The 24001-nt window shown below is 40.7% G+C and overlaps 1 protein-coding gene across 3 annotated transcripts in view; it reads right to left on the reverse strand.

Moving 5' to 3' along the window:
• Positions 1-24001, reverse strand: part of rnf216 (ring finger protein 216) — a 192235-nt gene that overhangs the window by 144906 nt on the left and 23328 nt on the right. For all 3 annotated transcript variants that reach the window (XM_068002882.1, XM_068002879.1, XM_068002880.1), the window contains 3 exons: positions 18464-18576; positions 15511-15635; positions 11257-11859 (listed from right to left, as the gene is read on the reverse strand). In XM_068002882.1, coding sequence (XP_067858983.1) covers positions 11257-11859; positions 15511-15635; positions 18464-18530 — 795 coding nt within the window. In that variant the 5' untranslated portion in view covers positions 18531-18576. The remainder of the gene's footprint in view (positions 1-11256; positions 11860-15510; positions 15636-18463; positions 18577-24001) is intronic.

The following is a 24001-nucleotide window of genomic DNA, read 5'->3' on the forward strand; positions in this document are numbered from 1 at the left end:
TGCTGAGAAGTCTACACATGTAGATTTTCTATTTGTCCGATACACAGCGTACACTATCTCCCCACAGAGATAAACTCAACCTACCCAAGTCCAAAGAGGTTACCCGCAGATTGGCAGATCCAAGGTTTAGGGAACTGAAGTGTGCGCATAGATAGTGCTGGAGTTTAACTGGCTAAAACCGCACAATTTACTAGTACAGGGTATGGATAAGCTTCCCGTTGCTCGCCCAGCTCAAATCACTCTAGTAGGTTAACTTGTGGAACTATCTAGAGCCAAGTGGGAAGAATCCTAGAACCCAGAGACAGGTCGATTCTCCAGATTCAATTTGTGAATCAAGCTGGCTGGTTGATCATCAACAGTGCTCTGGAATATTGCAGACCTGCCTGCTTCTGGTATTGGAAAACAGGGTCTACCGTAGACCTTTGAATTGGTTCTGAACTTCCTAAGATAGAAAGCAGGGATTAGAAGTTAATTAATGTTACCCAGATTGACAAGACAGAATAAGCATTGTGCCCGAGGGATCTATGTTGGGACCTCCTTATTCGAAAAGACCTGATTGAAATGAGTTGGTCAGTCTTTTCATAATTCCTAGAAGACACAGTGCCACAGTACAAAACTTTCCACACATTGGCATGACATTAGCAAGCTCATTCAAAAGATGGTTGGCATGTGACACAGAGCTGGGGCGTGGAGTAAAAATCACCCTAGTACAGTAGTGGGTGATCTTCGGCGGTTCGGGTTAAGGCACGTTGTTGAGATAGACTAGGAAGCAGTGTCACCCTGCATCTAGTCATATTGTACTGACCCAAGATATTGCAATAATAATGTTGGGTAAAATGCTCCATTCTCCAGCACTCTTCACCTTAATGAGCACGGTAATGTACCAAGAAACGAATGTAATGAAATTGCAGACATTTTTACATTAGTTAACAATGTAACAGCAGTGCAAAATACTACAAATTAAGAATGAAATTAAAAATGCAGCATATCTCTGCTTCTTAAAGCCATAAGTTGAATTTTCCTTCAAATTTTAAGTCAATAAAGCATGGAACAATTAGAATCTATGCAGTCAAGCCTACATGACATATAACTTACATCGCTCTCAACTATCCTAAACTTAGTTTCTTGATCAAGGAAAATAGCCATTTGGAAAGCTTTCAAAAGAAACTCTTTTACAGTCAGACATCTGGGTAATAGTGATCATAATATAATTAGGTTTAAAGTAGTTACAGAAGGGGACAAAGAAAAATCAATGGTGAAAATACCCAACTGGAAGAGAGCCAATTTCAGTGATTTGAGAAGGGATTTAGCACAGGTGGACCTGGAAACAAAGATTGGGCAAGGAAAGAGTGAATAAGCAAAGGCAGGCCTTCAAGGTGGAGATACTTCGGGTACAAACCAAGCATAGTCCCATAAGGAGGAAAGATGGGGCTCCCTGGATGACACAGGAAATAGAGGTTAAAATAAAACAGAAAAAGGTTTATGACAAATGTTTGGGAACCCAAAAATCTTCTATAAACATGTATAAAGTAAAAGGATAGTTAAAGGAATGGTGGGGCCGATTAGGGACCAAAAAAAAATCTTTTTGTGGAGGCAAAGGGCATGACTGAGGTACTCAAGGAGTACTTTCCACTTTCTCTTCACAAAAGAAGGGGATGAAGTTAATGTCGCAGTAGAGGAGGGGGGAGTAGAGATATTGGATAGGATAAAAAAAAAGCAAGGAAGTGCTAAATAGGTTGGCATCACTCCAATCACAGAAAGGTTACAGCACAGAAGGAGGCCATTCAGCCCATCGAGTCCATGCCGGCTCTACGCAAGAGCAATCCAGCTAGTCCCACTCCCACATCCTATCCCCGTAGTTGTGCAAATTTTTTTCCTTTCAAGTACTTATCCAGTTCCCTTTTGAGGGCCATGATTGAATCTGCCTCCACCATTCCCTCTGGCAGTGCATTCCAGATCTTAACCACTCGCTGTGTGAAAAAGTTTTTTCTCATGTCATCTTTGGTTCTTTTGCCAATCACCTTAAATCTATGTCCTCTGGTTCTTGACCCTTCAGCCAATGGGAACAGTTTCTCTCTATCTAGTCTGTCTAGACCCTTCATGATTTTGAATGCCTCTATCAAATCTCTTCTCAACCTTCACTGTTCCAAGTTAAAATTAAAGTTACCAAGTCACCCGGTCCAGATGGGATGCATCCTAGATTGCTGAGGGAAGCAAGGGTAGAGATAGCAGAAGCTCTGACCACAATCTTTCAATTCTCCTTGAATACGGGAATAGTGTCAGAGGACTAGAGGACTGCAAATATTACACCCAGATTCAAAAAGGGGGAGAGGGATAAACCTGGTAACTACAGGCCAGTCAGTTTAACGTCACTGGTGGGAAAACAATTCGAGACCACGGTCATGGACAAAATTAATTCTCACTTGGAGAAGCATGGGTTAATAAGGGTCAGTCAGCACGGATTTGTTAAAGGCAAATCATGTCTGATTAATCTGATTAGAGTTCTTCGATGAAGTAACAAAGAGGGTTGATGAAAGTAGTGCAGTTGATGTTGTATATATGGAGTTTCAAAAGGCATTTGATAAAGTACCACTGAACAGACTTATTCGGAAAACAGAAACACGTGACTAAAGGGATGGTGGTAACTTGGGTACGTAATTGGTTAAGGGATAGAAGGCAAGAGTAGTGGTGAACAGGTGTTTTTCTGACTGGAGAGAAGTATGCAGTGGGGTCCCCCAGTGGTCAGTAATAGGACCATTGCTTTTCTTGTTATATATAAATGACATGGGACCTGGATATAGGGAGTACCATTTCGAAGTTGGCGGAGGATACAAAACTTGGCAACATAGTAAATAGTGAGGAGGATAGCAGCAGACTTCAGGAGGACATACACAGACTGGTGAAATGGGCTGACACATGGCGGATGCCATTTAATGCAGATAAATGTGAAGTGATGCACTTTGGAAGGAGCAGCATGGAGAAGCAGTATAATCTAAATGGTACTATTTTGAGTAGGGTGCAAGAGCGGAGGGTCCTGGGGGTGCATATTCACAAATCTTTGAAGGTGACAGGGCAAGTTGATAAGGGGGTTAAGACAGCATATGGGATACTTGACTTTGTAAATAGGGGCATTGAATACAAAAACAAGGAAGCCACGCTAAACCTTTACAGATCACTGGTTAGGCCTCAGCAGGAGTATTGTGTACAATTCTGGGCACCACACTTTAGGAAGGATGTCAAGGCCTTGGTGAGGGTACAGAGGAGGTTTACCAGGATGATACTAGGGATGAGAGACATCAGTTATGTGGAGCGATTGGAGAAGCTGGGATTGTTCTCCTTAGAGCAAAGAAGGTTAAGGGGAGACCTAATAGAGGTATTCAAAATTATGAGGGATTCCGATAGACCAGGTAGGGAGAAACTGTTTCCTCTGGCAAGTGTGTCGGTAACCAGAGGTCATAGATTTAAAATAATTGGCAAAAGAACTCCAAGGGAAATGAGGAGAAATTTTTTCTTGTTAATATGTGGAACGTAGTACCTGAAAGAGAGGTGGAAGCAGATTCCATAGGAACTTTCAAAAGACAATTCGACACGTACTTGAAGGGGACTCATTTGCAAGGTTGTGGGGAAAAAGCTGGGGTGTGGGACTGAATTGAACAGCTCTTTCAAACAGCCGGCACAGGCACGATGGGCTGAATGGCGTCCTTCTGTGCTGTAAGATTCTATGATATCCGTCCAGCTCTTCTTAAGCTCTTGATAATGGGCTATCCTGCTCCTCCTTCTCCATCTACAAATTAGATTATTCCAGTGAAGCCAGCTTTTCAATTGTTACAAATTGAAGATTATTTTGTACCTCTTACAAGATCAGTTTACTTGCACATGCCCTACACTGCAGTTTACTTTCAAACACAGTTGTGTCATACGATGCAAAAACATTTGTTGAAGTAAAAAAAAACTGTTGCTACGTTTAGACTTGAAGAATACAGGAATCGCGGGTGGTGAAAAAAATGTTATTAGTACAGATTTTTGCAAATGCTTCAACATGCTACAAAAACACTACCCACATTCTTCCTGGCATCAAAATTAAAATGTCAATACAATAACTTGCATTTACATCACACCTTTGACAAAGTAAAACACCCCAAGGTGCTTCAAAGGAGCATTCTCAAACAAAATTTGACAGAGCCACATAAAGAGATATTAGGACAGGTCATCAAAAGCTTGGTCAAAGAGGTAGGTTTTATGGAGCGTCTTAAAAGAAGGGAGAGATGTAGAGAGGCAGAGAGGTTTAGGAAGGGAATTCCAGAGCTTAGGGCCGAAGCAGCTGAAGGTACTTCCGCCAATGGTGGAGCGGTTAAAATCAGGGATGCGCAAGAGGCAAGAATTGGAGACGCGTAGAGATCTCGGAAGGTTGTAGGGCTGCAGGAGGTTACAGAGATAGGGAGGGATTTGAAAACTAGGATGAGAATTTTAATACCGAGGCATTGCCAAACCGGGAGCCAATGTAGGTCAGCGAGCACAGGGGTGATGGGTGAACAGGACTTGGTACGAGTTAGGGAGTAGAGAGGATATCCTGAGGGAATCACAAGATATCAAAGACATTCAACAAGCGACACAAGCTTAATTTTTTTGTGTTGATATTTTCCCCTTACGTTATGTTCTCCAGGTGGTAGAGTGGCTACCAAATTTCATCTCCCAAGTGGAAACCACTTCAAAAGGCACAAGTACGTTTACATGAATAAGGCTAATCAATCTCCTGTGACGCTGCTCATGGGATGGAAAGGACAGGAGTCATTGCAGGCACACGAGCAGGTGGTGGCGAAAGTTGGGCGTAATTGCACATCCATGACTGTGCCAAATTTGAATGGTGGTACAAAAAAAAAGGAAAATGGATAGGGAGGAGCAAAATCACAGCATAGGAATGAAAAGAGGGAAGGAACAAAATAGAAAGGGATTTTTTTTGTAATTAATAAGGCAAAGAAATAATTAACGAATGGCAGGGAAAGAAATCCAGCTACAGACGAGGAGGAAAAGTGAGTCTTGGCTGTTGTGACACAAGTAGGCCTCTGGGAAGAAGCAGTAGTGTAGCAATATGGAATACTAGTTTTGAGAGGGGAATTGTAAATTGTTCATGAAATTTATTAAAGAAGAACAAATTTGCATTTATACAGGATGCCCCAAATCGCCATACAGGCAATGAAGTACTTTGTAATGTAGGAAAAGCAGCAGCCAATTTGCGCAACAAGGTTCCACAAACAGCGAAGAAATAAATGAACAGATTATCTCTTTATTTTTAAGGTGCTGATTGAGGGATAAATGTTGGCCAGGAAGCCGGGGAGAACTCCCCATCTCTCTTTCGAAATAATGCTTTGGGATCTTTTACGTCCACCTGAGGGGGCAGATGGGGCCCTGTTTTAACGTCTCATCCGAAAGACGGCACCTCCAACAGAGCAGGTACTGCAGTGAAGTATCGGCATAGATTACGCGGTCAAGTCTCTGGAGTAGGGCTTGAAATCACAACCTTCTGACTCAGAGGCGAGAGTGCTACCACTGAACCCAGGCTGACAGCATCTTAGCTTAAAAATATTATGCAGATGGCTATATATTCAGCTGGGTCAGAAATAAAAATGACGGCTGGAACCACTTAGAGAAATAAATGCAGTGATGTGAATGGTTAAAGTTGCAGCCTTTCAGGTGGTTGCTTTTCTGGAAGATAGTTCCTGATCTGTATTTCAGCAAATCAGTATGCTTAAGTTGCTTATTTGAGCAAAGAAAAGCCTGACATTTGTTTCTACTAAGATTTAATGTGCCATCAACAGATTTAACATGAGACATGCTATACACAAGACTTTTAATTAAGTAGATAGAAGTCAGGATATAACTATGTGTTATTATAGGTTCTTAAAAAATTTGAGTTGGCAAACCAAAGCAGAAACAATCAGAGTGGGATGATGGTTTAATTTCAGTTAAAACATTACTTCCACATTCCAGCAGCATTTTTCTACATCTGTCGTATTAAAATTGCATTTAACATATTAGTTTAAAACTTTTTCTACACTATTGATCATTTACAAAGGTCACAACTACATAACATAAAAGACCTCAGCATTGCAATGTCTTTTTGATAATTTATTAAATGCTACAATGTGACATGACACTAAACCATAGCAGGATAGTTCAATGTTAACTGCAAAGTGCTCGGTCAGACAAGTATTTCAACATGACCAGTTGCAGCCCAATATATATTTCAAAGTTTTCTATGAAAAAGGGAGTTAAGTGTGCAAAATATGAGGCAGTCTATACAGAATAAGCGAGATCTATAAAGAAACACTTTACTAATCGTTGTGCCTCAGTAACACACACTATGTGTACCTGAAATGGTAATCAAAGAAATATGAAGATAAATCAGGCAAATATGAGGTAAAGTCAACACTACAATTTACACGGATAAACTAATGGGATTGAGCTGGCCAAATCTATGCACTCAAAGTTTGCACCCAAGGCTATTAAAATTGAAGAGGAAATTGGAGATGCGTTAGTTAGAATCTTCCAAAGCTCACTGGATTCATAATAGTACCAGAGGACTGAGAAGGTAGCAAACACTCTTATTCAATTAAAGGAGGAAGGAGTAAATCAAGTTTCTATAGGTCAGTGAGTTTAAGGTCAGTAGTGGAAAATGGCTAGAAACCATCACCGACAAGAGTAAGTGATTGCTTGGAAAATTATAGGGTGATTACGGAGAGTCGGCAGAGTTTTCTGAAAGGTTGGTCATGTATAACTAATCTAAAAGAGTTCTCTAATAGAGTCAATAAAGGGGTGGAGAGAAGAGGATCAATGGAAGTCATATACTTGGATTTTCAGAAAGCATTTGATAAGATCCCCCATAAAAATGCTAGCTAAAATCAAAACACATGGAATTGGAGGCAACCTCATGGGATTAATAAAAGAAGTGGTTGAACACTAAAAGGGAGTTAGTAGTAGTGTTCCCAGGGATTGATGTTGGAGCCTCAGCATTTCACTGCAGATATAAATAACCTGGATTTGGGAATGGGGGCGGGGGGGGGGTGGGGGGAGGTATATCCAAGTCTGTGAATGATACTAAAGCTAGAAGTTATAGTGAATTATGAAGGAGGTATACTAAATTGTTAGGGAGAAAACAAAAAATTGCAAAAGGACAAAAGGTAGATTAAGCCAGTGGGTGGAATAATGGCCAAATGCAGTTTAACAAAAAAAAATGCAAGGTAGCAGACTCTGGCTGGAAGGATGGCAAATGGAAATATAGTCTAAATGGAGAAGTACTGGGGAGGGGGATGTTAAATAAAGAATGAACATGCATTTCTATAGATCCATTCATGACATCTGGGCAACCCAAAGCACTTTGCAACCAATTATGTATTTTTGAAGTATAGTCACTTGTAATGGAGGGAAATGCGGCAGCCAATTTGCACACAGCAAGACCTACAAATGGATGAGGGATAAATGTTGGCCAGCGCACAAGAACTCTCCTGCTATTATTCAAATAGTGCCATGGATCTTCTCCATCCACCCGAGGGGGTTTAACCTCTCAACTGAAAGACGGCACCTCCAACAGTGCAGCACTCCCTCAGTACTGCATTGAAGTATCAAACTAGATTATGTGCTCAAGTCTCTGGAGTGCAGCTTGAACCTACAACCTTCTGACTCAGAGGCAAGAGTGCTACCACCGAGCCAAGGCTGATACCTGTGACCATCCACAGTGATTTAGGGGTTCAAGCACATAAAGAATAATGATGGAACTTGCATTTATATAATGCCTTTCATGACCGCAGGACATCCCAAAAGACTTAACCGCCAATGAATTACTTTTATAGGGCAGTTACTGTAATACCGACAGACACTATTATAAAATTATTAAAAGCTAGCTCACATTTGCAAAGTTCCATCAAAAAGGCTAATGGGATGCCTGACTTCATCACAACCGAGTTTAGAATGTAAAAGCAATGAAACACTACTAAAATTATTTAGTGCGCTGGTCGCAACTCATTTGGAAACGTGTTCAGTTTTGTCTATCTTGGAAAGAATATATTGGCCTTGGAAAATGTCATGCAGTAATTCACCAGGTTGACACTTTGGATGAAGAGACTGAGTTACAAGGGAAAATTGAGTAAATTTAAGTTACATTCCCTGGAGATGATGAGGTTAAGGAATGATCTGATTGAGATGTTTGAAGTATGAAGGGAATTGACAGAGTTAATAGAGAATAACTCTTCCCTCCAGATGAACCCAGAACAAAGGGACTTAATCTTAGAATTCAAGATAAGTCTGTACCTGAGTTCTGGAATTTTTGACCATTTTTCCACAGAAAGGATTTGTATAAAGTCATTGTACTCCGTGGTTCAAAGGTGGTTTAAATGCTAATGGACTAGGCCTTGGAGTTGTTTCCTCAAATGGCTGAAAACAATAACTTAAGGGGAAGCTAGGTAAGTACATGAAGGAGAAAGGACTAGAAGGATATGCTGATGGAGTGAGATGAAGTAAAGTGGGAGGAGGCCCGTGTGGAGCATAAATACCGGCATAGACCTGTTGGGCCGAATGGCCTGTTTCTGTGCTGTAAATACTATGTAATAAGCAATTCGCTAACCTGTCTTGGATAGACCTTCCCCTTGGGTTGCAAACATAGGGGAATAAAAACAAAAACACTCACTGACACTCAGGTTTTTAAACAGAAGCTGCAAGGGCAGGCTTTTGCCAGACTTAGGTTACAATGTAGGAGAGTAGTTAGAATATATTTTAAGTCCAGAAAGAAGAATCAACGATGTGGGGGAAGTATAGTGTGATTATTATTTTGTATTACTATATGAAATCAACTTGTAATGATTGAACTAAGTGAGCAAGATAATAACTGTACACCCATTTATGTAAAATAAAGCAAGTTAACAATTTGTATCTGGCCTTATTTTACCCATTGTTTTCTCAGTTCACCTTCTGAAAGATTTGAGATGTGCATATAGGGACGCATGCAAAAGGCACTAATATCCACTTCAGATCATAAGGGGGTACCACTGTTACACCCCTAGCTTATACAATTGTATATTTAGATATTGGGCAGTCCGAGCACACTCCCAAATGTAAAACACTCAGACCGCTTACCGAAGTGACCAGCACCACTGTATCCAAGACACTATCTAAGGCAAGCTCCAAATTTGAAACAGCCTGTTATGTCAAACCAGGGAAAAACATCTTCACAGAAAGGATTGTGAATATTCTATCACAGAAAGCCACAGAGGCAAAATCAACTGCGGTGCTTAAAAGGGAGATCGATACATACGTGCGAAGCAAAAATGGATACTTAGGATACGAAATACGCTAAGTTATTGGGATTAAAAAGATAAAGCAGCCATGGCCAATAAAATAGCAAAAATGACTACTCCTGTTCCTATCTACCATTAGATTCACATTGAACTTAGTTATCAGCATGAATGTTAGCCCAATTAGAGTAAAAATAAAATTGTGAATTGAGTAAATGCATATTTATTGATCCCTCGATTCACAGATTTTTATATTTCAGGTACATAAAAAAGATTCCACATTGTACAGAATGACAACGATCTAAATCAGTGACCACTGTCATGAAGTATTGAGTAATTCCCAAGGGTTCAGATAAAAACTGTGGCTACTCTTAGCCTGCCTGGAATTCCTTTGAAAGTGAAAGTTTTTTAAACAGGTGAGGTAGAAAATTAGTTTCAAGATGTGTTCTGTTTAAGATTAATTGAGTCAGGGGCAGAACTTTAAGTCAGATTAGAAAACAGTAATTGTCATGAAACACATATATATCCAAGTCCAACAAAATTGGGAAAGAGGTAAAAAAAAAAGGTGCCGAATAAATGCTGTTGAAGCATTTAGACAATAGTGCTGTCCACCCTAACGTAACTTAACCATCACACATGAACAAGGAAAAGTGGAACTTATTACACAGATACAAGGAGTACTAAAATCAAGTAAATAAACATAATTGACTATTGTAATTCTCCGATTTGATCAAATACAAAGTTAACTGGAAAGCACTATTTGATGAAATGTTAGATTTCCCCAGAGTTATCACAGTTTAGGATATAGAAACAGGCATGGAGGTATCACCTTGGCTCAGTTGATAGCACTGTTTCCCAAGTCAGAAGTTTGGGGTTCAAACCCCACTCCAGTACTTCAGCATATAATCTAGGCTGACACTTCAGTGGAAGGAGTGCAGCATTGTCAGAGGTCCCACCATTCAGAAGTTGCTGACCAAGAGTCCTGGTCTTACAGGTTCAGATGGACAAAGATCCCATGACACTTTCTGAAGGGAGCAGGGAACGTCCCTCATGTCCCAGCCAATTATCTTCTCTCAATCAACACAAATAAACATTAACTGGTCATTAATCTTACTGCTTGCTGCTTGTGCAGCCTCGCTGTGTGCAAAAGAGCTGCACTTCCCTAACAGGGCTGTACTTTAAAGTATGTGATGTTTCTGAGACCTCCTGATAAGGCACTTTCTAAATGCAAGTTCTATCTTTACAACAGAATTTACACTTAGATTGCAAAATGAAAAGGCAAGAGTTCATTGCAAGGAATTTCTAATGTGACCACTCATACTTCAAGTAGCCTGCATTGCATGAAGACAGCTGAAATTAAAAAGATCTGTCCATGGCACAGTCTGTCAACACAGAGTTCCAAGGAAAACACAACCACTATAACAGCTTCAAGATAGGTGGGACCAGCTTATATTTTTCTATAGAAGACTATTATTGCCAGCATCCCTGGTATGGTTCCAAAGACATGGCAAACAGTGATCCCCTGCAAAAGTCTGGATGAATAAACAACAGCTCAAAAACACAACTTTCATTTTCAACAGATAATATTCATGAGGCCAGTCAAAATCAAGCAGAAAAGTTTGAAGTTTGTCCACAACCAAAATTCACCCGATACCATCACAGTAAAGCTTTCTGCTTTGCAATTATATTAAAATTTGCATCACATGTTCAACAATGTTCTTGTTTAACAACTCTGTTTACATTGAAGTTTGATGTATTGTGCACTGAATTACTTGCTCTCAGGTACAAAGTGAACCTTATCAAAAACCTGACCGAAATCAAGAAAGTACTTCTTTGAGATATGACTCTTTCTACTCCACATAACAGAAATCCATTGGGAATTGTGCAGTAAGTTAGCTTGTTGAACATTCAAACTTAATGTTAAATACACTAAGCTAGCAGGGATTCATAACATATGATGACAAGCACTTACTGTTTCCTTCACAAGTGACCTTAAGATTTCTTTGCCTTCATCAGCAGCATCCTCAAGGTTCTCCAAGTCCATTATTGCATTATCTAATAAGTCTTCCCCTTGGTGCACCTGGCCAACTTGTCCATTATCAATTGGCTGAATCTCTTCTCTTACAGCTTCCTGTAAAATATCCGGCTGAGGTAACACAGGATCTTGCTCCCTCACCAGATTCACTGGTGCTTCTTGTGCTGGAAAATGTGGAATGCCCAGTAGCTCAATTTCATTCGCTTGGACTACTGGAGCCTGCACGTCCTCATTCGGAACGGCAGCTGCTCCAGGGTCCACCCAATTTTGTTCTTCGTTCCTTTGCTCAATATGGTGCTGTTCATCTGGGGCAGCCTCCTGGTTTACGGTGGCCAGTTGAGGATGGGCTTCATCAGGTTCTACTTTTACCTCAACAATATCCGACATAAGTCTACGTTGAGCCACCAAGATGCTCCTCCTCTCCTCCTGAAAGTTTCCATTGGCTCTGTGGTTTTCCCTTGGTAGTTCTTCTTGTTGCATGTTTTGCCATCCAGATGCAGGTCGGATAATGATAGGAGGTCGAATTTGTCTCACTGGGGTCTGGAAGGGATTTAACAAAAGAGAGGTCGTTAAAAATAAGTCTGAAAAAGGTAATCACCAAATATCTAAATATATAGGAGGGGTAATTTCCTTGCTCCTGCTGTGCAGCTGAAACCTCAGAAGTTATGATGCCAATCTTGTTTACGGATGTAAACAGGGTTCCCACCGAATTGCTGCCAAAGTTGGGGTGGTGTAATGGGAGAAGCCCAGAGCAAATTCTGGGCCATATATTTCTCTTCTTCCCTCCAACAAAGAACTTCGGCTATCACACAACCTTCTTCAGAAACGCAAGCCAAATGCAAACTTGGATATGACTTTGAAATGATCAGTAGAGTGAAGATTCAATTGTCTGTATTGCATTTTTTCTGCCACTATCCTTCTCATTTACATATTTTGTCTCAATCATTTTGTATTTCCTGCTACATCTCGTCAGATTTAACTGCCCCACCTGGTTGAGTGCTATCTGCAAACCTGACCAGTTTGTATTGAGTTTATACTAATCAAACACAAAAGCATTTAAACAGCAAGAAGTTTGGCAGTTCTACTTCTAAATCCATCACAAATATAGTGAATGCAGCAATGGAGCTCAAACTGTGAAAAAAGAGCAGCTCAACCATCATCAATAAGTTGTAATTTAAAACAGCTTCAATATATCAAGTGGATCATGGTACACTGAACAGAAACAAAACTGCACCAAGTAAAGTCTGGTGACTTGCAATTAACTACTGTGCCAATTTTATTTAAATTAGCACATTTGATTATGCAAATTTTGCAACTGAATTAAACCATTCGTTTAATTGCACTGTATATTTCATCATACTTCCTACTGTCACTCCCCCTCCCGTTTAATGGTTTATTAATGTGTGACTTTGTGATTTGATTTTGGTGCTGAGATGTGAGGGACAGATAATCTATTAAACAACCACAACGATACAATTAGAAGTGATAGGAACAATCAGCATCTTGAGAGAACATAGGAGCAGGAGTCAGCCATACAGCCCCTCGAGCCTGTTCTGCCATTCAATTAGATCTTGGCTGCTCTGTACCTCAATCCCATTTACCTCCCTTTAACCCATGTCCCTTGATATTTTTGTTAGGCAAGAGTCTCAATCTTGAAAGCTACAATTGATCCAGCATCCACAGCCTTTTGGGGGGGGAAAAGAGAGTTCCAGATTTCTACTACCCTTTGTGTGGAGAAGTGCTTCCTGATTTCACTCCGAAATGGCCTAGCTCTAATTTTAAGATTATGGCCTCTTGTTCTGAATTCACTCACCAGAGGAAATTGATTCTTATCTACTGTATCAAATCAATTTATAATTTTGAACACCTTGATTTAATTACCCCTCAAATCTTCTACACCCAAAAAAATACAAGCCGAGCGGATATGATCTGGAATGCACTGCCTGAAAGGATGGTGGAGACGGATTCAATCGTGGCTTTCAAAAGGGAATTGGATAAGTACTTGAAGGAAAAAAAAATTTGCAGGGCAGGGGAGTAGGACTAGCTGGATTGCACTTGCAAAGCACCGCCACAGGCTCGACGGGCCAAATAGCCTCCTTCTGTACTGTAACCATTCAATAATTCAATGTTTAGGCAACATGGCCTCAAAATTTAACCCTTTAACCCCAGTATCATTTTGGTGAATATGTGCTGCACCCCCTCCAAGGCCAATATATCCTTCCTGAGGTGCAGTGCCCAGAAACGAATGCAGTACTCCAGATGGTGTCTAGCGAAGGCTCGATACAACTGAACCATAACTTCCTCCCCTTTGTTTTCCAGTGTGAGATGAAGACCAACATTCCATTAGCCTTTTTGATCACTTTTTGTACCTGTTCATTAGCTTTTAGTGATGTGTACATGGACACCCAAATCTCTATGCTCCTCCGTACTTTCTCACCACTTAAGAAATACCCCGATTTGTCTTTCTTAGTGGATGAGTTACACTTCCCTATTTGCCACAGTTTTGCCAACTCACTTAATCTATCTATGTCCCTTTGCAACTTCCTGCTCCCATCTGCACTACTTACTGTGCCTCCTAACTTAGTGTCGTTTGCAAACTTGGATATACAGCTCTCTATTCCTTCATCCAAGTCATTAATAAATATGGTGAAAAGTTGAGGCCCCAGAACAGATCCCTGGCAAACATCACTTGTCAGATCCCGTCAGAGTTCATCCACTTTATCTCTACTCTCTGTCTCCTACCTCCCAATTACAACTTGCATTTATGTAGCGCCTTTAAAGTAGTAAAACATCCCAAGGTGCTTCACAGCAGCATTCTTTGACAAGATTTGACACAGCCACATACGGAGATATTAGGATAAATGACCAAAACGTTGGTCAAAGAGGTAGGTTTTAAGGAGCTTCTTAAAGGAAGAGAGAGGTAGAGAAGCGCAGAGATTTAGGGAGGGAATTCCAGAGTTTAGGGCCTAAACAGCTGAAGGCACGGCTGCCAACGGAGGGGCAAAGGAAATCTAACCAAATCTAACTAGTGGGAGTCAACTATGTTTTACATTGCGCTTTTCACTGGTTACCTAACTGGAAAAGCTTTTTTAATTAGTCCATAAGATGAAAGCCTTCTGTCTGGCTGTAATGGTCTAAAGCAAAATTAGGTTAGGTTGTCACAACCCTGTTCCTAGTTGACATAAGTGGAACAAAAGAAACTAGTCCCTAGTCTTAGTTTGCCACAACATGTTGCAATTTTAAATAGGAAGTAGTGAGATTGTGAGCCGGGAAGGGGAGTGGGGGGGGGGGGGGTGGGGAGAGGGACGGGAAGGGAAAACACCATTCTTGTCAATGTAGGAAGCATTGAACATTATAAATTTTAAAGCTGAAAGATGGACATTACAAACTGGGTTAAAGTGAACGAAGGAATTAGAAAGGTTGAAGATTACACTATGTTGCTCTTTCTGTATTTTGTCTCTTATAACTTGCCAACCGTGATTAGGAAATTTCTGTTTTCTAAATGGGACATCTGCTATAAAATATTTAATAAAAATATGAAGTGATTTGTCAAAATGATTTTCTATTTGATAAGAAGATACTCCAGATAGGTCGATAGGTAGCAAATACCAGAAGAGTTGCTATGCATGACGTCCATTACAGATGAAAGGCTGGGATATGCAAGAATGTAATAAAAATAACCCAAAATCTGTGGGATGATTGAATTACAGATTATACAAGTTTTCATAAGTGTATAAGTACATTCTTTCTCTGACCAATTCCATTTTATTAAACAAACGGAAGTCAAATATTCAGGCTGAATGGGGATGATCAGCTGACTTCAAATGATTATTCAACACAGATGTTGCGGCAAATTATTTATGCATTTACAATAGCTCATACAACTGTACCGCAAACAGACAGAAAGAAGTATTCACCATGTATCAAAGTAGAAATAAGCTGAAATAATGCATATTCCAAATAAAAGAGGAGACATCATTTTCTATTTATTTTCAGTCACCACTAAAAGTATAGCCTTTGATTTTTCGCTTCCTGTGATCAATTGCCTGGTCTCCCCAACTGACACTGTAAACTCATTAATGACCCATTTCCTACCACCTGACTGAAGCATCTTCACACAGCTTCTAAGAGCGCTTACCTTGTGTAAATCTGTTTCCCTACAATAGAAGGCAGAAAAACAAAGCATAATACCTCAATGAGTACAACATCTTGATCTTCTGCCAGTCGATTCTCAATGGCCACAACTGGTGGATCATCATCTGAATCAGAGTCATCAGAGATGGTGATGACTGGAGTATTGCGAGGGTCTCTCCACACTGGAACACAAATTGGAGAACTTATCACTTGGATGCAAAAAAAAATATACAACATTTACTGAAGACTTTTTAGCCCTCATAATAGTGTTGCCCACAGCTAGATTGTGATATAGACCGTGGGCCGGAGCAGTTGGATAGAGAAAACAAAGAAGTGGAACAGTTAGAAAAGTGGAAGCAGGGCAGGAATGGAGGAGGACATGATACCAGAGTACAGCTTGGATGGAGTAGGGACACTTCCCCGAGGCTGAAGCTAGGGGCAGGTGAGATTCCCCTAGCTGAGGCCTGGAGCAGAGGCTGGTGAGACCGAAGGGCTGGTTCTGTATAACAAAGCATGTTTGCACAATTGTTATTTATTATCGATCACAAGTTCATTAGTTGCATTGCTTTTCCTTTCAAAATGTAATTTCATGTTTTACTCTGTTTAGTTGTTTTATACAAAAAAAAAAATCAGCTGCCTTCAAAGCAATGCTGACTTTTCCAGGTTTTACCGCTGTTAGTCTTTTTCCATCGTTAGACTGGGTGGGAGAAAGGCTGAAACAGCAAACCCTGACACGCTCAACGAATGGCTAGTCTTGCTGCTAATTATAAAACAAACGTAGTGATATTCATCCCACTCTCCCCGCCACATCAAAACACAAAAGGGGAGTCTGAAGTACAATTGTGCTTTGAAAATGCTTGTGCAAAGCGACATGGTCCACTTTGAGAGTTATACTCTGCCACTTGGTTGGAGCTCTTCATTTAGGGTAGAAAACAGCCGACAGATAGCTGTGGGAAGCAGGCCACAGCTCACAACTCTGCCTCTTCCTTTTTTAAAAAAAATGTTGTTTCAAAGTCACTCAAAAGGTTCCACTTATCTTGAATCTGGTGTCGAATGACTGCCTTCTCCCAACTTTGGGAGGAAGGGGTGAGAAACTGGGAATGCCTCTTCTTGTCTCATTTGCATTACAGACATACCCAGCTCTCTTCACCCCCTACCCCCACCACACCCCCCCAGTGTAACAAGTCTCCACACCTCTTTTTTCCTAACCTTTGCCTCAGGGGAAATGACTGTTCCCTCAGGTCAAAAGTCAGGAAAATTAGCCCCAATGTATTCTTCCGCTAAAGTGTAGTTACATGTCCCTTTAACGCTATAAAGTCTAATTGCTGTTAATCAAGCACTAGGTTCATGCAGCGGTCAATTAAGAGGCTGTTCCTGTTATGTAAACTCTGTGCGAGTTTGTACAAATGTGAATTACGGACAACCTGATTGTATTGTGTGTTCCTAGAGAGTTCCTTCACAATTTTCTTTGAAGTGTGACACAAAGTTGAATGTGACAGAAGTGTGACAGATCAGAAAGTCTCAGCTCGATGTACTGTTTTAAAATATTATAAAGCTAGCATGCAATGGGGTCAACAAGCTACAAGGAGGGGGAAACTGGGTGGCATAATTTGCCTTTGTTTTACCTGATTGAACCAATCCCAGGTTAGTGTGCTGAAAGCCTCCTCTTTTTGCCAGCAATAAGGGGCTATGTGAACTAAGTTTTGGCATGTTCAATCCCATTCTTACTGGATGAAGGCCCAAAAGAACAAAAAGGCCATAATTTGTAATGTCACCAAGGAGCCTCTAAAAATGATCAGTGCAGAATATTGAAAAATCTCACGAGCCCTGTAAGCGGAGGGTTCTTCTAAAGTTGGGGTTCGGATCCACCACAAAAGCAGAATACAAGTAGCTTTATTCTTCATTTAGCCCAGGAGACATCTTAGCTGGGGGTACTCAGCTTTAACACTGGGTGCCCAAAATAGGAAAAATGTTTAATTCACAGCTCCAGGATCCATCCATCCATGAGAACAAAAATTCACAAAATATAAATTTTAATAGAGGTACTAAAATATGCAGCACATTTGTGCTTGTAAGATTGTTCAGTAAGAACATAAACGCAATATGGTACTCACACACAAAGTCATGATAGTTGGAAAGGTTAGGGTCAGGGGGAAATATCAATCTGAACAGAATAGATAAAAGAAAATGAGGTAGATGCATTTGAGATGTACTTGATTTCACCAATTAGATTTCTCCAGTCAAGAAGGGGATGATGAAATACTTCTAATGGAGAAGAGTTATACTTAAAAGAACATTTCTAAAACAGGTCTCTATAATAGCTACACTCACGTTTTCATCTAAAAAATAGCGCAAAGAACTTAAATATTAAAACAAAAAGATACAAGATTTTAAAGCCCACCATAAGGGGCTGACCTCCCAATTAACACTCCCACCTTCTTAACATTTTCGAACAGGATATCTCATCAGCTGGGAGCCAAAGCTAAACAAATGATTACATTACAGAAACATTTCTCTAACATAACCTTAGCTTCCAAGTACCCAACTTAAATTGTTACTTTAATAATCTTCAGGGAACTATTTTGTCACTTAAGCCTCCAAATGCAATCACTCATATTACAAGAATACAAAATTTGCATGAATTCCAACTTATCCCTGCTTATGGAGCTGCGTATGTAGTCTATTTTATAGAACAGCTAAATCCATTTGCACTTCTTGATGGTTAAGTGGTGAATGCAAAGTGTCTTCTATGCGAATCTGGTAAATGTAATTGGGTTTGATTGAAACTGCTTGCTTCCTGAAATATTCTCAACAAGAAACTGCACAGATACAAAAACTGGAATGGTGGCCACGTTGGAGGACCATTTAAGTCTTACATCCTTAATGGTGTGAAAACATGATGCAAAGAGAGCTTTTGCTTGTACATTATCTTTGCCGTCATTCAAAAACACAGGAAAACTATAACTGAAGGCACAAAATGGTGACATTGCTGTGCTATTGCAGTACTTACCACTATGGGAATCTCCCTGGTACATGGAAAGGTTGATTACCTCCTCCTCCACGCCTCCCTCAGCCATCGCCACACAATGAACCAGAATGTAGCACTCCAAATGTTTCACATACCTGCAAATAAAGCAGCACGGGTTTCAGTCAAATCACCATGGTCAACACCAGCCTGGTGGAATGATGAACCTCTAGTGTTCCACCAAGTTGGCTATACCAACGATTTTGTTACAATTCTATGCACTGTTCATAGCAAGGGGACTATGAAGTTCAAGTTGGGCTGAAGTATTTTGTTGACAAACATGTTCTATGGTCTTCAACCAACAGAAATTTGGAACTGTAAGGCTTTCCTTAAACAGGGATGTTAAACTACAACTTTTACATATAGAAACATACTGGAAGGAGCTTCACCGTATAAATGAGTTGTTAATGCATATTACGCACAGCTTATAGTGGGTGGGTCCATGTAGAAGTTTTGTTCGTTCAGCAGGTTATAGTGGGTGTGTCCATACTAAGGTCAGCATGATGAGAGTTAATTGTGCTTGAGGATATCTGAATACAAGGCTTCTTTAGCTGCATATTAACTGCTGTACAAACACACTTGAATAATTAATTTTGGAAGGTCACAACTCATTTATTACCACTGATTAGAGCTTAGAGTTTCCCATGATCATGTATAGAATAAGATGTTGAGGGAGAAATTTAACTCGTGGCCATCCGCTTTGCGCCTGAAACACGGGCGGCCAGTTGAAAATCGGTAGCGGAAAAAAAAGAGATAAATGGGGGACGGGACCAGGTCACCTCAAACATCCCACTGGCGTTCGAGGCGTCAGTGATGTCATATTCAGGCAAGTCTATAAACAGATGAGCAGCTTGTCTGACTGAGACAGGCGAGGGGTTACTTTTCTATGCAAATCGGGATGCTATGCTGAATTTAGGTACAAGCTCTGCCTAGTTGTTTCAGGTCTCAAGTGGCCTAAACCAACGATCCTTAAAAGGGACTGCTCAAAAAAAGACAAAACTTTTTTTCCCCAGAGACTGAAGGAGCAGTGCTCCTCCTGGCTCCACTAAAATGCTGTGGGTTGCTGCCAGCCCAGGATCAATCCCGCTTGGCTTGGCCTTCCACCCCCCAAAACTTACCTGCAGGAAAGCTCAACCTCGGAGCCAGCCAGAATTCATCAGGCCACGACCGTGGAACAGCATCAGTTGCTCGTTTGGCGCCCGCCGCTTCTATTCAAACGACAGCCGGTGCTGAGTTTGGCTCGGGCATCAGGCTGGTACGAACAGACAGGCGGAACAATCGCACCGTAGACTAGCCACCCGTTGTAGGCACAAATCCAATTCCTCCCCCATTGCCTCTTAAACTAATCCTTCCTTTGAACTTGGGTTCAGCCAGGAGAAAATATCAATTCCAAACTGTACAATTTGATGTGAAACATAATTAGATGCTTGTTCTTCTGTGAACAAACCTATACCATCTTATAAGCAGCAAAAACAGTGTAATAACCTATGCTTGGAGTATGAACAACCTCCTATCACCGGTACTTTTTGTAATCTTGTAGGATGATGTAAAATCCTAACCGGGGTACCAAATTATCCATCACATTTCCCCCCTTTCTCCATCCCATCTAAAGGTCCAATCAGTCTAAACCTACACATAGTCTTAAAATGCAGTTACTTGAAGATCTATTCCTGCAAACATGTTGTGTAACTCAACCAGCAACCTGTGACTCGAGAATTATTATGAAACCGAACACTAAAATCCATAGCAGCAATGCTTTATTGATAGTGCAGACTTTCATATGCTTTCAAGTATTCCATCTGTATAATTTTAATTATTTTTTTAAAACTGTTTTGGATTTCTTTGAATGCCAAGACAGTGAATTGCATTCTGTGAGGAGTTATTTGTGGCAGCAATGAATTAGAAAGGTGAAAGAGGACAGTTTTATCTCAGTTGAACACAAAGTGATACTACTTTTAAGTTGAAAAAATAAATCCCTGCCTCTTCCTCACCAGTCTGGCTTTTCTTAGCCGTACATTATTTCCTGACTGTCTGGCAACCTGCTCCCAGGCTTTTGTCTGCAGCACTGGATATGTGAACAAGACCAGCCCAAAAGTCCCACGTCACTCTTAATCACCTACTTATTCATGAGCTTCATTCCCCAACAGTTAAGGAATGTTTTTAAAAAACCCACTATTTCCTGTTATAAAAAATAAATGACTAGCAGAGATACGAGTCAGTAATGGTAATTTCAGGCCTTTGATGGGACTGAACACCGTCCCCACTTCTGTGTAGGGAATCAGAATTCTGAGATGCCGTTGCACCAAGCCATTACGCTTTATGCTCTGTTTAAGTTCCCACCCCTTTGAACACATCGCAATAACCATTAGTTGCCAATTTTTGATTTACTTATCTACTGGATTCCAAATAAAAATGTTATAGGCTGTGGCAGGTTTTGGTACTGGTTATGCTGCAGGTCATACTTGAAAATATATTGCTCCCATTTACAAACCAGTCATTTTGTATTTTCTTAAACTATGTTAGAGTCATCTCACCCAATGCACATTTGGCACAATGAGAATGAGGGGATGACACAAAGTAGACAGATGCAGTGAGCTGTAACAACGTTACAGCTATTGGTTTTTCAAAGAATACAAATCAGCATAGATACAAGCAACATATCAAGAGGTCAAAATAAACGGTTTTAAAACCTGATCTTGAAAAATTGTCTCGTGGTCAAAGTCCACAACTAAGAACATGAGAAGTGATTTGCTCATTAGGCAGTTAAATTTCAGTGCTACTGCCGATTTGCACTGCAATGCAGACAGGTTTTCCAAGTTAAGAGTATTTACTTTATTACAGCTAAACATGCAGTGCTGCTTTTTAAGCAACATTTCTGCCTTCTTTTTTTTTGGGAAGGGTGGAGGAGGAGAAAGAGAATCCAAGCAAGTGTTGAAAGGTTCCCCTTTCTCTCTCTCTCTCCAGTTCAAGGTGGGAGAGCGAGAGAGCTATGCCAGCTTGAATGGGGAGAGTGGAAGATAAGTACCAGCTTGAACTGGACTGAAAAGGGGAGAAGTGAACGGCAAGTTGAACTGGCGGGGGGGGGGGGGGGGGAAAGAGGGGGAGAAACGGAGAAGGGTACCAGAATGAACAGGAAGGTTTGGAGGAGGAAAGAATGCCTTTGTGAAAGGATGAGGAGTTGAATGGAGTGCAGCGCCTCTGTGCACGGAGTCTGGTGGGAATAGAGCGCCACTGTGCACTGCAGTGGGGGAAATGTGACCGTTGAACTATCTTTGGTCTGTTGAAATGCAAATGTCACTATTTTTCTATTTCTGTAGAGATTAAAAATCTCAAATATAAAGTGCTTAAAATCAATTGAAACATATCATTTTTAATATAGAAATTCAAAATTTTGTGCCTCTTTAGGCTTTCATGTACACATGTTTTTTTGTCCAACAGAAGTAAAAGAATGTTGTGAAGACCTACAGTTTAAGTTACAAAGCCCACATAACTATTTGTTTTCACACATCATAGGCTAATAATCAGGGCCATTCAGATGGCAGTTATTTGAGAATGTTTGATGTCAGCTTTCTTTGAAGATGTTGGGCAGCTTTTGCTAATTTTCTAGGTTGGCCGATATCAGCACGAAGGCTTCCACAATTGGCGATAGTAACCATGGGGGAAAAGGGACACTTTATGGGAGTTACCAGAAGATCCATGTGCCTGTAGAATTGTACTCCCGCAAAGAATCAATATCAGGAGAGGGAATGGGAAGGGAAGAAAATTGGCAAGGAACGATAGATGAACAAAAAAAATTAAAATAATGTCTCTTTCAAAAGAAATTTCAGGCAGTTTTAGGCAAATTTCTCCTAAAACAATTTTACAGTTGCCAAATCGGTTCATGTTGCCTTTAAGAAGGAGAAGCTCATTCATCCAATCACATACCCTCTGAACTGCTGACAAGATTACTCGTTTGGGTAGAAAAAGAACTGCAGTTATCTTTAATAAAAAATGAAAATAGATCAAGGTGAGAAAGCAAGAAAGATCGGTGGCAAAAGATGTGAAAGGGAATTAAAATATTTTAAATGTATTTTTAATTAAAATTGTTCAGATTTATTAGTGCCGACACAACTGGTGAAGTGATGACATAGTGGTGTGAAAAAATAATAGCAAGATTTGTATGGAGAGGCAGCAGAGAAGGAAAAAGGGAAACTGCTCTGGCAAAGAGGCAGCAAAGACGATGCTGAGTGACCTCCATCCGTGCCATAAACCTATTTGGTTCTATTATTGGTGACTCTGACGAAGGCAGTCTTAGTGGATGGAACAGAAACTAGAATAAGAACATAAGAACATAAGAAATAGGAGCAGGAGTAGGCCAATCGGCCCCTCGAGCCTGCTCCGCCATTCAATAAGATCATGGCTGATCTGATCCTAACCTCAAATCTAAATTCATGTCCAATTTCCTGCCCGCTCCCTGTAACCCCTAATTCCCTTTACTTCTAGGAAACTGTCTATTTCTGTTTTAAATTTATTTAATGATGTAGCTTCCACAGCTTCCTGGGGCAGCAAATTCCACAGACCTACTATCCTCTGAGTGAAGAAGTTTTTCCTCATCTCAGTTTTGAAAGAGCAGCCCCTTATTCTAAGATTATGCCCCCTAGTTCTAGTTTCACCCATCCTTGGGAACATCCTTACTGCATCCACCCGATCAAGCCCCTTCACAATCTTATATGTTTCAAGAAGATCGCCTCTCATTCTTCTGAACTCCAATGAGTAGAGTCCCAATCTACTCAACCTCTCCTCATATGTCCGCCCCCTCATCCCCGGGATTAACCGAGTGAACCTTCTTTGTACTGCTTCGAGAGCAAGTATGTCTTTTCTTAAGTATGGAGACCAAAACTGTATGCGGTATTCCAGATGCGGTCTCACCAATACCTTATATAACTGCAGCAATACCTCCCTGTTTTTATATTCTATCCCCCGAGCAATAAAAGCCAACATTCCGTTGGCCTTCTTGATCACCTGCTGCACCTGCATACTAACTTTTTGATTTTCTTGCACTAGGACCCCCAGATCCCTTTGTACTGCAGTACTTTCCAGTTTCTCGCCATTAAGATAATAACTTGCTCTCTGATTTTTCCTGCCAAAGTGCATAACCTCACATTTTCCAATATTGTATTGCATCTGCCAAATCTCCGCCCACTCACCCAGCCTGTCTATATCCCCTTGTAGGTTTTTTATGTTCTCCTCACTCTCCACTTTCCCTCCCATCTTTGTATCATCTGCAAACTTTGATATGTTACACTCGGTCCCCTCCTCCAAATTGTTAATATAGATTGTAAAGAGTTGGGGACCCAGCACCGACCCCTGCGGAACACCACTGGCTACAGGTTGCCAGTCCGAGAATGTACCATTTATCCCAACTCTCTGCTTCCTGTTAGATAACCAATCCTCCACCCATGCCAGAATATTACCCCCAATCCAGTGATTCTTTATCTTGAGCAATAATCTTTTATGTGGCACCTTGTCGAATGCCTTCTGGAA

This window comes from Heptranchias perlo, chromosome 22 (assembly GCF_035084215.1).
Source record: "Heptranchias perlo isolate sHepPer1 chromosome 22, sHepPer1.hap1, whole genome shotgun sequence".
In the NCBI taxonomy this organism is placed as follows: domain Eukaryota; kingdom Metazoa; phylum Chordata; class Chondrichthyes; order Hexanchiformes; family Hexanchidae; genus Heptranchias; species Heptranchias perlo.